The 13,784-nt window shown below is 39.0% G+C and overlaps 1 protein-coding gene across 2 annotated transcripts in view; it reads right to left on the minus strand.

Annotated features, from left to right (window-relative positions):
• Positions 1-5,448: 5,448 nt before the first annotated feature.
• Unc5c (unc-5 netrin receptor C) overlaps positions 5,449-13,784 on the minus strand; it is a 336,174-nt gene continuing 327,838 nt past the window's right edge. For both annotated transcript variants that reach the window (XM_028760465.1, XM_028760464.1), the window contains 2 exons: positions 6,720-6,898; positions 5,449-5,969 (listed from right to left, as the gene is read on the minus strand). In XM_028760465.1, the coding sequence (XP_028616298.1) occupies positions 5,804-5,969; positions 6,720-6,898 (345 nt within the window). In that variant the 3' untranslated portion in view covers positions 5,449-5,803. The remainder of the gene's footprint in view (positions 5,970-6,719; positions 6,899-13,784) is intronic.

Below are 13,784 nucleotides of genomic sequence, written 5' to 3' on the forward strand. Positions count from 1 at the left end.
AGAGAGAGAGAGAGAGAGAGAGAGAGAGAGAGAGAGAGAGAGAGAGAAAGAGAAGTGATATTCCCTGCAACTTGGCTAAATACATTGTCCTAAGGGTGTGAGTCTCAATACCCATAGTAGGACTAAAAACAAGTGAAAGAAAGAATGAAAGTCATGTATTCAACTGGCTCCTCTTTCTTTCCAATAATCTGGAGAAAAATATATCTGAATCCATATATGTGCAGTTATAGATGACATTAATGACTTTAGGAACACAAAGAAGGGCAAAGGCATTTTCTACTAGCTGTGGATTTGTTTTGTAGGCTATCTTAAAACTGGTCTAACACAGCATAGAGCTCATCATGATGCTTTTACGTTGCCACTTCATCATGCTGAGTGAAGGTCAAAGGCAGAGAGCTAGTCCCTTAGCAGCCCATCAGGACAATTGGCCCACAGTTCACAGTCACCACAGCTGGGTGTCATCAGGCTCCATGGCATTAGGCCTTTGGCATATAAAGATGACATGGGTTATGTTTAAAATTGGTCTTACAGTACTATTACCTGCAATTTATAATTCTGCCATAGCACAGGTTCCCAAATGATATATAAAAAGCTGGTGTACCATAACAAATGACATGGCTGGTGGACAGCTGATTGTATCTCAGGACACTCCCTGGTTTTCTGCTTAACAAATAGTGGGTTTGACCATGACTGTCCTGATATATGCCAGAGACTTCCAATTTAGGTATCTGGTAATTCCTGGGACAGATTCCTTCATATAAGATTGAGTATACTGAAGACTTGCAAGTAACCTCTTACATCTCCTTGGCTTTGCCTGCTAGTATGTTTATGGAGTGTGTCTATTTGTCCTGAGGATACCTCATCCACACTTAAATAGGCCTCTGAAAATACCTTTGGTTGAATAAGCCTGTTAATATCCCACCACAGATCAGTAAAGGAAGCAGCCAATCCCACTGGACTTTCTGAAGACTGTTGCAGGAAAAAAAGGGGGGCAACCATTTGGCCAAAAGGACTAAAGCATCCACAACTACACTCTTAGTTTGAAGAGATACTTCATCCAGGAACAGGTAGACAATCTTCACTCATTAAACAAATGACCTTAAGTGTCAGATTTTTGGAAACATTTATGACGTCATATGGCTTATTTAGCCTATATGAACATAAATTAGTATCGGTTGTAATAAGTGTATTCCTCATACTCCCAATTCCATCAAAAAGTTATTGAGTGGCTGTCAAAGTGGTCAGTGTAAGCAAAGATGACACAATCGGATCTCTTGGGGGAGAAAAACACTATTTTGTTGTATAGACAAAGAGTTATAAGGTTTTCATTCAATGTCAGCTCAGTTTGTTTTAACAATACAAAAAACAATACAAAACTAAAGGAATAAGATAGTTGGTCCCACGAGGCACTCAGAAGGCAAAACCAGTTTTATTTTCTTGAGAATAATAATAAAAATATTTTTCTTTTGGGTCTATAAAATAAGATGCTCATTGGCTATTATCATCTTTACAAATGACTGATTTGAACAATGATGTTCTGATTTAGAAAGCTTCTCAGCAAAGGGATCTCAAGTCTAATTCCACCTGCACTGTGTTTCTATAATCCTCTTTTGCCACCACGACCTTGGACTTACACCAGCATCTATCTCTGAATGGATTACTTTTCCAGAGCAATTAATTACTCAGCTCAGATTCATGTTCTTCTTGAAGACTGGGAAGAAGTAAACCTTTTCCACTTTGTCTATCATATTATCCAACATCCTGCTACATTGATTAGCTCCAGAGCAGACTATAGGGATGTGTATGGATTCTGGGACAGAACATCATCCTTATGAGTTCTCTTTGTCCTGTGGCTATGGAGGTATGAATGACCCAGAATCACAGCTGCTAGGTCCTCAACAGAGACCACAAAGAGATGGAAGCAAGCGTCTGCTCTCCTCCAGATGTGAACTGTCTAAACCTTATCCTCTGAAGGTTTCCTTTCTAATCCATTTTAGGAGAAATGTCTTTAAAACCTGGTTTTAATACCTATTTTCTAGAGAATCCTAAATATAGTCATTATGACTTTTCCTTAAAGAATGTTTCTACCCTTTGATAGTGGAATCATTAAAATCTATAGAATCATAGCATACATGACAATTGCTAGTGATATACTTTGATCTTGGACCTCTCATCCCCCAAATTATCCTTCCCTGAAGAGATACATTTGTTCAGGTCAGGATACAATTCTTTGTATATCAGAGATAACGTGTGTACTTTGAAAATGCTTAGCTGTGACTATCATGACACATGCTTTTACATATATACTCAAGCCAATTTGAATTAATGTCATCAAAATAAGAAGAGAATATGAAGCTCTAGATTCCTAATCTCAGAAGATCTACTTCATCTGAAGATCATTCATCTTGATTAATAGCCACAATGTCCCTGTCTATAGACACAGGATTCTCATTTACAAATGTAGAGTGGGTTTAGTCAGGTATAGTGGTACATACTTAAACTCTCACCACTTGAGAGGCTGTGGAAATAGCATCATGGGTTTGAGAACATTCTTGGATACCTAGCAAGAATCTACATCAAAATATTAAATCAAATAATAAAACCCTCAAGGGGATACCATGTGTTTGTATACATGTGTGGAGGTGCTTGACACACAGGTTTCCTTCTTTGTGAATGCAGCTTATGTTTCTAAAAGTTAGTGTTTTGGAATTAAAAGATTTTAAATATGCAAAACACAATGGCACTCATAAATAATGACAACTTTCAGAAATATTTTTATGTAGATCCCATATATGTCTATTACAAGAAAATAATTTAAGATGTCTGTGAATAATTTGATGAGGTACTATACCCAGAAAAATTGTGAAATGGATAATTTAACTGAAGAATATGAGAGTAAGAGAATTATACACGTGGGTAAATTTCCCCATGTCTGTCACAAATGTCAATCTCCACAGGTACTTAACTCTCTGTCAACTTTTTGTAAGCTGCATGTGAAATTGAGCAACTATGTAGCAGGCCACTAGATGGCACCATGCACAAATAATTTTTCTACCCACCCACAGCAAGCAAGGCTTTCCTCAGAAGCTCTGTAGAAGTCAGACATGATGCCAGAGAGGTGAAGATGAAGCTCCCTCTAAAATGAGCTGTGACAGGTGAACCTTGTATGTTGGAAAGCAGTGCTCTAACAACTGCTATTTGCTTCTAAAGGAGAAAGAGCAGATTGCTTAGTGAAAATTATTTGCTGTATGGTATGTTATAGTTTAGAAACTGTCATTCACATGATAGAAAGTAGTTTTATGACAAATGATTCCTTCGTAAGAGATCAGTCATTTTTTCCTTTTCCTGTTGTGAGAATCTCAATAGAAAAGCCAGTATCTCTCAAGGCTTGAACCCGAGGACTCTGGAAAGATTCAATAGTGTTGCTTTGGTTATTTTCAGTATTTCTCTGTTGGTTACTTAACAGTTTTTAGGATAAATTAACCAGAATAGCAACATATTTGTTCCACTTAGCACAAAGCATTGATGTTACACAGAACATCCAGTCCAGATCTCTCAGTTTGGATTTCTTTGATGGTTCCAAAATCCAAGTAGTGAAGAGGAATCATCACACTTGTTTCAAGAGGCAACAATGTATGAGTCTTTCTTCCTCTTGCTTTTTAAGAATATCAATCTCTTAAACTCATGGCTACAGGCATCAGCCACTGAACTTGCTTAGGAGTACAGAATTCCCCTTCCACAATCAGTGGGACCAGGATTTTTACGTATGAATATGGTTAGAGAAAGAGATTGTAGAATACATCTCTAAAGAGAAGAAAAATAGCATGAAGGAAGAGTCTCCACAACTGTATCCACAGTTCTTTAATGACTAAGATGGAAGAGTCAGAGAATATCAGGAAGTAAAAGAATTGGAGGGGTATAAGGCAAAATGATTTCCAATTGACATCACTCCTCAACCTGGATGCTTCCAGCTCCAAAGTACACCACAGCCGCATTTTGAAATTTCTGACCTAAGGAAATTGGGTGCTTCCTATTTAACTGTGTCTGTGACTGTGGGGTTGCTAATTTTTCATTCACCATCTGCTGAATGGAGTTACTATATCAAAACAAAGCAATCAACCAAGCAAAAACCAGGATGGTCTCAAGGAGAACTCATAGTATGCACAACTAACATTTCATAGGGTTACAGAGCTAATAGAGCTCTATAAATACAACTGAATATTATTAAAGCAAAGATTAAGAAAGAAAGAAAAATGATACCAATTCCTTCAGCTGCATGGGTCTTTTGTAGAAATGGTCTTGAGATCTCGAGATCAATAAATGAATAAAGTAGAATTTATAATTATTGGAAAGCTGGAGGGTAGGGCCCCACCACAGGTCAAGACAGTGATAAAAGGATGCCATCTCTTAGTGAACAATGTCATGTAACAATGATACAAAGCCAAACAAATAAATGTACATTGAAGTAATCCCTGTTCAAGTCAATCCTGCCTGCAAGATATAAAAGGCTGATGACATCACAGTGAGAGATTAGTATTGTGGAACACTGAGATGATCTGGTCTTACCCCATAGTTTACAAAGGACAATGAGCTCCAGTGAATTTTAATGTTCTCCCCAAAGTCACACAGCCAGACAGGGACCAACTCCACAAGGATAACTGGTTTCCTGATTCAGACACTGTTACCCATAACCACACTGCCTCCCAGATAGACAGCCACAAGAGTAAATGAACTTTACATAGAGAACTCTCCTCATGATAAGAGAAAGGACAGAAAGACTCTGACCAAGCAAGTTAAAGAGCAGACATAGCCAGTGAGCATTTCTGTCTTTTCCACCACAGAATGGTAGATCAAAGGTCAAGGAAGCAAAAGCTATTGAACTAAACTGGTAACGAAGCCCACCTTTTTAGGCAAGAAAGGGAGGCAGGTCTAGTCAACACCAAACACTAACAGTATTGCTAACTAAAACAAAAGAAAAATCTTTTTACTAGAATATTTGTTATAATCAATAATAATGATAATTTTTTTTAAAAAACACTTGAAATTGCTTATTACAAACACACATATGGTACAGAAATGTTTGTGTGGAGGAACATGAGTCGCTACCTCCCCTATAATGCTACAGCTCTGTTCCCAAAGGATACCACCTGGGTTCCCCCATGACGTCAGGAATTTTAGCAATTTCTCCTTTACATTTAGATTCTCCACTTCCCTGATACCAATGCCAACACTGGTCCAACAAGTTTCAGAAACAGAACACTGATGGGAAGATTATCTGAGACACTTGATGTACACGATTTGTAGCAAAAGTCTGTGATTTCTCTGTAAATTACTAATCTGAAATAGACACAATAAACCGTCCACAGCTTCAACTTCAAATGATCTAAACAAAAATAGAACAAGCCATGGACAGTGTCTGCATCCCTGTCCAATTTGATGTAAACAACATTTGTAGAAACTGGGTTTGTTAAGAAAGTTTATCCATACATCTGGATAGCAATAAAAAGCGTTTCCTAGGAAACTGTAAGATCCTGTACCATACAGCATACAGCCCAACAAAGAGAAAATTAGATCGATTCTTAAATTCAAGGTACAAATTTACACAACTTTTCTTAATTCCCGTGGTGGTGCTGTCTGAATGAAGTGGGCATGTACCTTGGTGGTTGTATCTGTCCCCCACATTTCCTGTTGCCGTCTTGCCTGTAAAGCGCCTTGGTCCTATCTGGATTTCCTCCTCAGATGTGATTCCCCTGAACACAGATTCCCTGTGTAATTTTGTCCTTTTATGTCAGTTCCAGTGTGGTCAATACTGTCCTTCTGCTGCCAAGGACACTACTGTTTCATGTCTTCCCATTTCTTCCAGGACAGCTGCCAGCATGCTCAGGTTTCCATCTGGGAAGTTTTGTGCTTCCCAAAGATCCAGGATTACGCCAGTTGGGCTCGATTTGGTGGCAAAGTAATTCAAGTACCTGCAATCGGGAATGGGAAAATATGCTTATAGGTGTGATTTACAGGTCTATTTACAGTATTATCTTCTCTGCGTCTGTGCTAAACCTGTCTGTCTTGAAGTATTTCAGTCCCACTGTGGATTCTAGTGAACTCCACTTAATGATTGCTCCATTCCTAATTAGATCAGCCCCAGACAGGACATGTGCTGTTTAACTTTGTTAACCTCAACTCTGAATAGGATAATTTAAGAGACAATGTGTCTGTGGGGTTTGTCCGAAACAGGAAATCAAGAGGCTTATTTTTTTTTCCAGCCCAGGCTCTGATGATCTTTGACAGGTCATGCCACATCTCTTCCTTGGAGGTGACAGATATATTCTACAATGCAGTGGCTCTCAGGGTCTCTTTATAACTTAATAGAAGTGCTTGTGTGAGCATGTAAATTATTCATTACACATTACATCTTGTTCAACTGGCGATGGATGAACAATAATGTAGTGAATAGACATCATATTTAGGAGCTCTTAGCACATGAGCTAGACAAAGTAGATCTTGACACTGATAAATGTCATATAACCCAGAACTTCTCAGAACTGTTTGGAAGCTCACAGTACAAGGTGAACAAGAGCTTAATACATACTTTTAGAATGAAAACGTAAGCAGGTATGTAGTGGGAAGAAAAATAGTGCTGCTTTCTATCTAACTCTCTTGAGTCCTAGGGACAGACCTCTGCCAAATCAAAGCAGTAGGTCCAGAAGCCTAGGAACACTCACCTGTCCAGGTTGAGTTTATGGGCCAGCATCCTCCAGTCATGGCCTCTTGTTTGAGGGGCATCCAGGCTGCTGCATAGCTTCTGCCGGATAGGGAGAGGGATGCTGAAAGCACTTGGTCCAGTGACAGTGGTGATGGTACTAGCAGGGTCCAGGAGAGGCAAATCGATGCCAGTAGGTTCCTGTAGAAATGACACAACTTTATTTTCAGAAGACAAGTGTAATCCCTGTTGACTCAGTCAGCATAATGCTTGACTCTCAGTTGGATATTCTCTCTATCCAACTTGAGATGGATACAAAGAGTAAGTTCTGTTCTCTTCAGAAACGACAGTTTCTTCCTGGCCTAGAAATATTGAGTTAGTATAGGCAGGACATTGGGAGGTAGTTTTGTATAGCCTGTGTTCATGGGTCATAGGTCAGGACTGGGCAGGACATTTTTGAAAGCTCTGGTGAGATTCCATAGTGTCTTCCCTAATGAGACACTCTAAGACAGCAACTCTCAAACTGTGGAAAATATAAACTTCTAGTGACCATAGGAACTGAGATATTTCTCAGTATCAAGATTATAGATATGAATTAGCAACATAAATAAATTTATGTTTGGGAATTTCTAAGACCATCAGAAATATGTGTTTTCTGATGGTCTCAGCCCACTGATTGAGAACTGCTGCTTTGGGAAGGGAGAAGAGAGGGAATGTCTGTTTCTGAAGGGTTAGGTGTTGGAAATGCTCAAAAGGGAAGTTTTTTTCTGAAGGAATAAATAGATCTGAGATGAATAAGATCTTTTAGAAACCATCTAACTCTAAATGCATCCTCTCTGTGAACATGTAGGAAACTCCATCTAGCCCTGGGAAGGTGGTTCCCTCCACCTCTTGCTTGATAAAATGGGACGATGTTAAGAGATATCAAATTAAGACATACTTAAAAAAAGAGAAGAAAATAGTAAACACAGAATATTGCCTTAGGGCAAGCCACTAATGGTATCCTCTAATTGCAGAACCTCCTTGCTTATTTTTTTAAATCTAATTTTAGTAGAGAAAACTATAAATTGGCTCTTAAAATAGTTTCAGCTCATAAAGCAGCACAAATGCAAAATCTAAATTTCATCTGCAAGAGAAACTCTAATCATTTTCTGATCACTTCTGCTGGTCTGAAAGCAAGAGGAACTGTTGCCTGGGAACCATTAAAGCAATAACAAGAGCTCTTCTTGATCTGCTTTGAATGTCACCTCTTTTTATTTTTTGGCTGATAATGCCTTGGGGTGCACAAGTAGTTGCTGGAGGAGACACTAGACGCAGAGCCCAGGTCATCCTGGACTCTATGATGTCCTTCTAAGCACTCAGGTTAGTGGGGGGCATTACCACTGCTGTTAGAGCCTCATGTCCTGCCCTGATTCTGAGGCTCTGAAGACTTGGGATCATGGGAGCTTTGAGGAGCATGTAGGACCCTCTCAGCTGGCAGACTCCAAAGTGTGACCCACAGGGTGGTCTGCTTTTTGGGGATCAACTTCTATAATCCTTCTGGATGAGACCCATTAAGAAGTTGGTGAACATGTTAGAACATGTTTTTTGTTTGTTTGTTTTGTTGTTGTTATTTTTATTACAGAATGTACACAATAGTCTTGGCTTTGATCAAAGTATCAGGGCTCAGAACCTATAGCTTGGCAAAGACATGGTGCTGGCTCTTATATATTATCTCTGGCTCCATGGCTAGACTATGGGCAGCCGCTCAGAAGTATCCAGTAGGATTAGAGAGCTCTGATGAGACTCAAAACCTGCAGCTCTTTCCCCTCAGGCACAGAGTTCTGCCAAAAAGCATGAGTTCATAACCTCCAGGGTCACAAGGCTTCAAAAAGGCAAGCAGCAAGTCATTCAGGGGCACATATCAATGCTTATTAGTGGATTCATGTTGGAAATGTTAGGCCACAAGGGTTACAATGATTATATTGGGCACAGCAATATGCATGACTGCATTGCTGTGGGAGAGCAGAGAAGTTCCACACTATAACTACAGAGTTTAGTGACGTCACCCTGGTTCAAGTCCTCTTGTTCCTTTATGAGAAATGAAAATTCCAACTACTCCTTAGGCCCAGGAGGGAAACCTACCATCCCCTCAGGTACATTCTCATATGGATTGTCCTTGGATGGGAGTGGAGGGTGAAGCACAGGGAGTAATTAGCTTGTGAAGCATGGACTCTTGTCCCCAAAGAGTTTGCTTATCATGGTCGGCCACAGTGTCTTCCTGCTGCTTGCCTGTGCTCCACCCTGCACTCCTCCCAGCCTGTCTAACCACAGGGCTTATCCTGTGAACCACTCTTCCCTGACCCTCTCTCCTACTTATTCAGGCAAGGAAGTGTTTAATATCCTTTGCATTCCAACCTTCTCTGTGTGTGTGTGTGTGTGTACGTGTGTATGTGCACTTTCATAGCTGCACATGCATGAGGAAAAACTGTGAATATTCCTCAGGTACTATAGTGATTTAGCTTTTGAGTTTATATCTCATCTAGAAGGCTAGGCTGCCTCCCTATTAAGTACAAGAAGCTCAAGGCATTCCTTTGTCTTCTCCCTGTTTCAGTGTTGGGATTATTAATGTATGTTATACCATGTCTAGTGTTCTTATTTTTATTTTTTATATGGGTTCTTGAGATCAAAATTAGGTTCTCCAACTTTATCAATGGATCCATCTCCCCAATTCTAACATTTTAACATGTATTGAACTGCATGTGGTTAATGTTCTGACTTCACAGAAGCATAAAGGGTGAAGTGACTGAATCTCGTCACTCTTTTCTTTAACCATAATCTTTTCCACTCTCCAGTTCTTAGTGTTTCATTTTCAGGTCAGTGTCTTATTGTTGTTTTTTGTTTGAGAGAGAGGAAGGGCATACACACATGGATTTGCTCATCTGCTGTTTGGCTTATTTTACCTAACATAATGGCCTCCATCCAGTTCTACCCCTTTCAAGGCAAATTACAGGGTCCCATTATTCTCTATGACTGACTAATGCTCCATTGTTATACACAGTATATACATTTTGTTGTGGGTGGCAAGGCTGAATCTATGCCTTAACTATTGTGAGTTTTGCTGCAATACACAAGGCACATAGGCATGTTTGATTAGGCATGCTAGTTCAATTTCCTCTGGTTATATACTGAGAAGTGGATCATACAGTGGGCTATTTTTAGTAATTTTAGGCACCTTTATAATGCCTGTACTAATTATATTCCCATCAACAATGTGAGCGTCCCTTTTGGCCACATGCTCATTAGCATTTACTGTTGGTCACTTTGATCATAGCCCTACTAACTGGGGTGAATGACATCACACAGTGGCTTTGATTTGTATTCCCTCATGGCTAACTGAGCAATATTTCCCATGTATGTTGGCCATTCATATTCTTTTGAGAAGGGCCTTTGGTTATAATTTGCTCATTTTAAACGTGAAAACAATTTTTTTTAGTTCTTTCTATTTTCTGGATAAGAGCCAGTCACATTTAAAGCTAGCATGTGTTTTCTCTGATCCTATAGGTCTCTCTCCATGAACTGATCATTTTCTTTGCTGTGCAAAAACTTTGTAATTTGAGATGATCCTAGCTGTCATTTTTTTCCCCTCTATTTCCCAAGGTTTTGTTTTCCTATCCAGAAAATCATCACCTTGAACAAGGTTTTGAGTTTTTCTCATTGTGTTTATCTTCCAGTACTTTTCATATTTCAGGTTTGGTTTTGTGTGTACGGGAGGAGGATTATGTCTCAGTCTTCTACATGTGTTGATTTCCCACAACATCATGTGTTAAGGAGGCTGTCCTCAGTCCAGTGTGCAGCGTTGGTGCCTCCATTGAAAACACCTCAATGTACATGCATATACTTATTTCTGGGGTGCAGCATGACTGACTTTATGCATCTGTGTTGTTTGGAATGCTATGACTTCACCATAAGTGTTTGAATCAGTAATCAGGTATTGTGATAACCCATACATTGCTGATTTCACCCAGGACTGTTTTAGGTATTTATTTTTTAAGAAATATGTTTGAATCTTTATGCATTTTAGGTTTATATTGAACCTGAAGATGACTCTGGATACTATAGACTTTTTAAATTATTGATTTTTGTAATTCATGGACATGGGAGTTTTTTCCATCTTGTATGTGTGTGTGTGCTGTTCAATATTTTTCATGAATGGTTTGTGCTTTTCATTTCAGAACTTCTCTGCTTCCATTAAGTTTATCCCAGGGTATATTTTTTTCCTTCCCTGCCTACTGTAAATAGCTCTGTAATTTCTCTCCATAATTCATCTTTGATGTATAAATATGCCAATCACTTTTGCAAGTTAATTTTTTATCTGAGTATTGAATTATCAATTATTATACTCTTTGGGGGCTATTTTTCTATGGATAGAATTATACCATGAGTATAAAGAAAGACTTTAAATTTTTCTTCCCAATTTGTTTGTCCTTTTTTCTCTTGTCAAACTGTTCTGCATATTTGTATCATTCTAAGTAAGAGATACAAAAGTAGATACTTAATATATGTGCTCCTGTCTTAAAGGAAAATACCTTCAGCTTTCCCCTACTCAGTATGATAAAGTTGTGGGTTTACCATACATTATATTTTATGTTCATATATGCTCCTTCAATATATAATCTGTTCAAAGTTTTAACATCTAGATCTGTTGAATTGTTTTGTGCCATTCCTATATCAGGGATGCACATACAATTTATATCCTTCATTCTGTACATATGATACATGATGCTTAATTTGCATGTATTAAACCATTAAGCCATCCTTTCATCCCTGGGATGAAGCCTCTTGGTCAGAATTTTGTTAGATTTTTTTGTGTCCGTTTTATCATAGGTATTGGTCTTTAGCTATTGCATGTCTAATTTTCTTAAAAAGCAAGGCTTGTATTATAGAATCACCTTCAAGAACTGCTATCTCATGAAAACTGTGGAATAGTGTGAAAAGAATTGGACTTAGTTCTTCTTTAAAAGTTTAGCCCCTAGTTTTGGTTACTCAGTGAGAAATATGTACAGCCCCCACCTAGGGCTATGTGTGTCTCTACAAATGATGGTGGAAGCTGAGCTCCAGTTCTGACTTGGAGTACCGAACCCCTACAACTCTACTTCCCCCATTTCTCAGTCTGGCCCCAGCCTTTCTCAGGTTGCCATCTTGGTGTTACTTGGCCAGATTGAGTGCTGGCACACTCTTCTGCTTCTCATTCCTACTACCACTTCTAAAAGCAGCCCTCTGACAGTCTCTTCCTTTAATCTTACACACGTGGCTTAAATTTGTCCCAAAAGGCATGTGCTATAAACATCTCTCTTCATATATACCAAAACACCCTACCTGGAGAGAGACTGGCCAGGACATGACCATAGCTCTTAAGTATTCCCCAGGTTCACCCCTAAGCAGACTGGATGGGCTGCAAATTCCTTTGCTCTCTTAATTTCTTGGCAGGCAGAGTATTTTATTTGTTGTTTTATCAACAGATTCCCCTGCACTACTCACATGGCACCCTGTACATTGAAGTTATTCAGTTATTGTCTGCCTAAATGAGAGTGAGTGGGTATTTTTTGCTGTGGCAAGGAGACAGTGAAACCATGAAACCCATTCCTGATAAATTCCACCTGCAGAATAGGGAGTTCTGTTTCCTTCTAACTAAATGTGAATGAGGGCTTGATTCTTCTCATTGGTAAACCTTGAGTGTAAAGAAAGGCTAGTTTAAAATAGATATGGGTCTCAGGAAAGTCTTACACACTCAGCTTTCTTGTTGAGTAAGGAACCAGCATCATTTTATGTGGGCATCGGCCTAACTCCTAACTTGGTTACTCGGCCTGTGTCTCTGTGTCTATGAAATAAGCTTTGTAGTACACTTATTGGATGACTGATAGTATACTTTATAATACATTGAAAGTAATCTGAGAAAACACACATACACACTTATGTTTAAATTTCATGTAGTAATTTTCATTTGCTATTGACTTTTCCTTTTCTTCCAGGTATAAGTAGAGATTACTCTCACAAAATGTTTATTACAATAATCTTTTATGATAGTGGAACCATCTGCTTTTGATGTTATAATTTTCTTAGTTAACCATATGATTTTTCAGCATTAACCAAACATCTGTTCTGGGTGATCAACCCACAACTTTAGTTGGCTGGTAGTTTTCTTTATATAGTTTATGGAAGCCATAAACCCCCTTTACATTTTAAGATTGTTCCTTCCCTCCCTCCCTCCCTCCCTCCCTCCCTCCCTCCCTCCCTCCCTTCCATCGTTCCTTCCTTCCTCTGTCTCTGTCTCTTTCTCCCTCTATCCTTCTTTCTAGCTTTTTGAGACAGGATTTCTCTGTGTAGCCCTGGCTATCCCGGAAGTCACCCTCTAGACCAGACTGAACTTGAAGTCAGATATTTGTGACCTGCAATGTGGGTACTGGAGCTATACTCAGGTCTTGTGCAAGAACAGCAAGTGCTCTGAACCATCTGTATTTTGAGAACAGGATACTTAAGCTGGCAATGGATTCCATTGATCCAAGAGGCAGTGCTTGCTAAAACCAGTTATTCCAATAGAAGAATAGTGGATATGATTATTTTATGTGCTACAGAGCAAGTTCTTAACATGCTTAAGAGCATGTCTTAAACATTCAGGTATTGAATTTTCTCAACAGCCCTAAGAAATACTGGTATCCTAGGTAAAGCATAAGAAGATGATAAGGGGACAATAATTGGGTATATTCCTACTGAACTGTTCTCATGGGATTTTATTATGTTTGGTCTTTGTCTACTGCTAAAATGATACCAAGCTAAAACAACAGTTCAAGTTTTCCTTCCTTCTTTATACCATATTTTCACTTTGGACAACTTTTTTACCCCATTCCTATCTAAAGAAACAAAAAATGAAATATCTTTCATCTTTACATCCATTCAAACCAATATTTTAGACTTCTAGGTATTTTCCTTCTTAAACCTCTTCCCTTCAGTGAGCGGCTTTTAGGAGCATCTGGTAAAGGGGACCTGGAAGAACAAATAGTGGCTCCTGAGAAAACCATGCTGTATGCATGTCCTGTCCAGACTGGTC

Source organism: Grammomys surdaster, unplaced genomic scaffold (assembly GCF_004785775.1).
Source record: "Grammomys surdaster isolate TR1022 unplaced genomic scaffold, NIH_TR_1.0 126531, whole genome shotgun sequence".
Lineage (NCBI taxonomy): Eukaryota > Metazoa > Chordata > Mammalia > Rodentia > Muridae > Grammomys > Grammomys surdaster.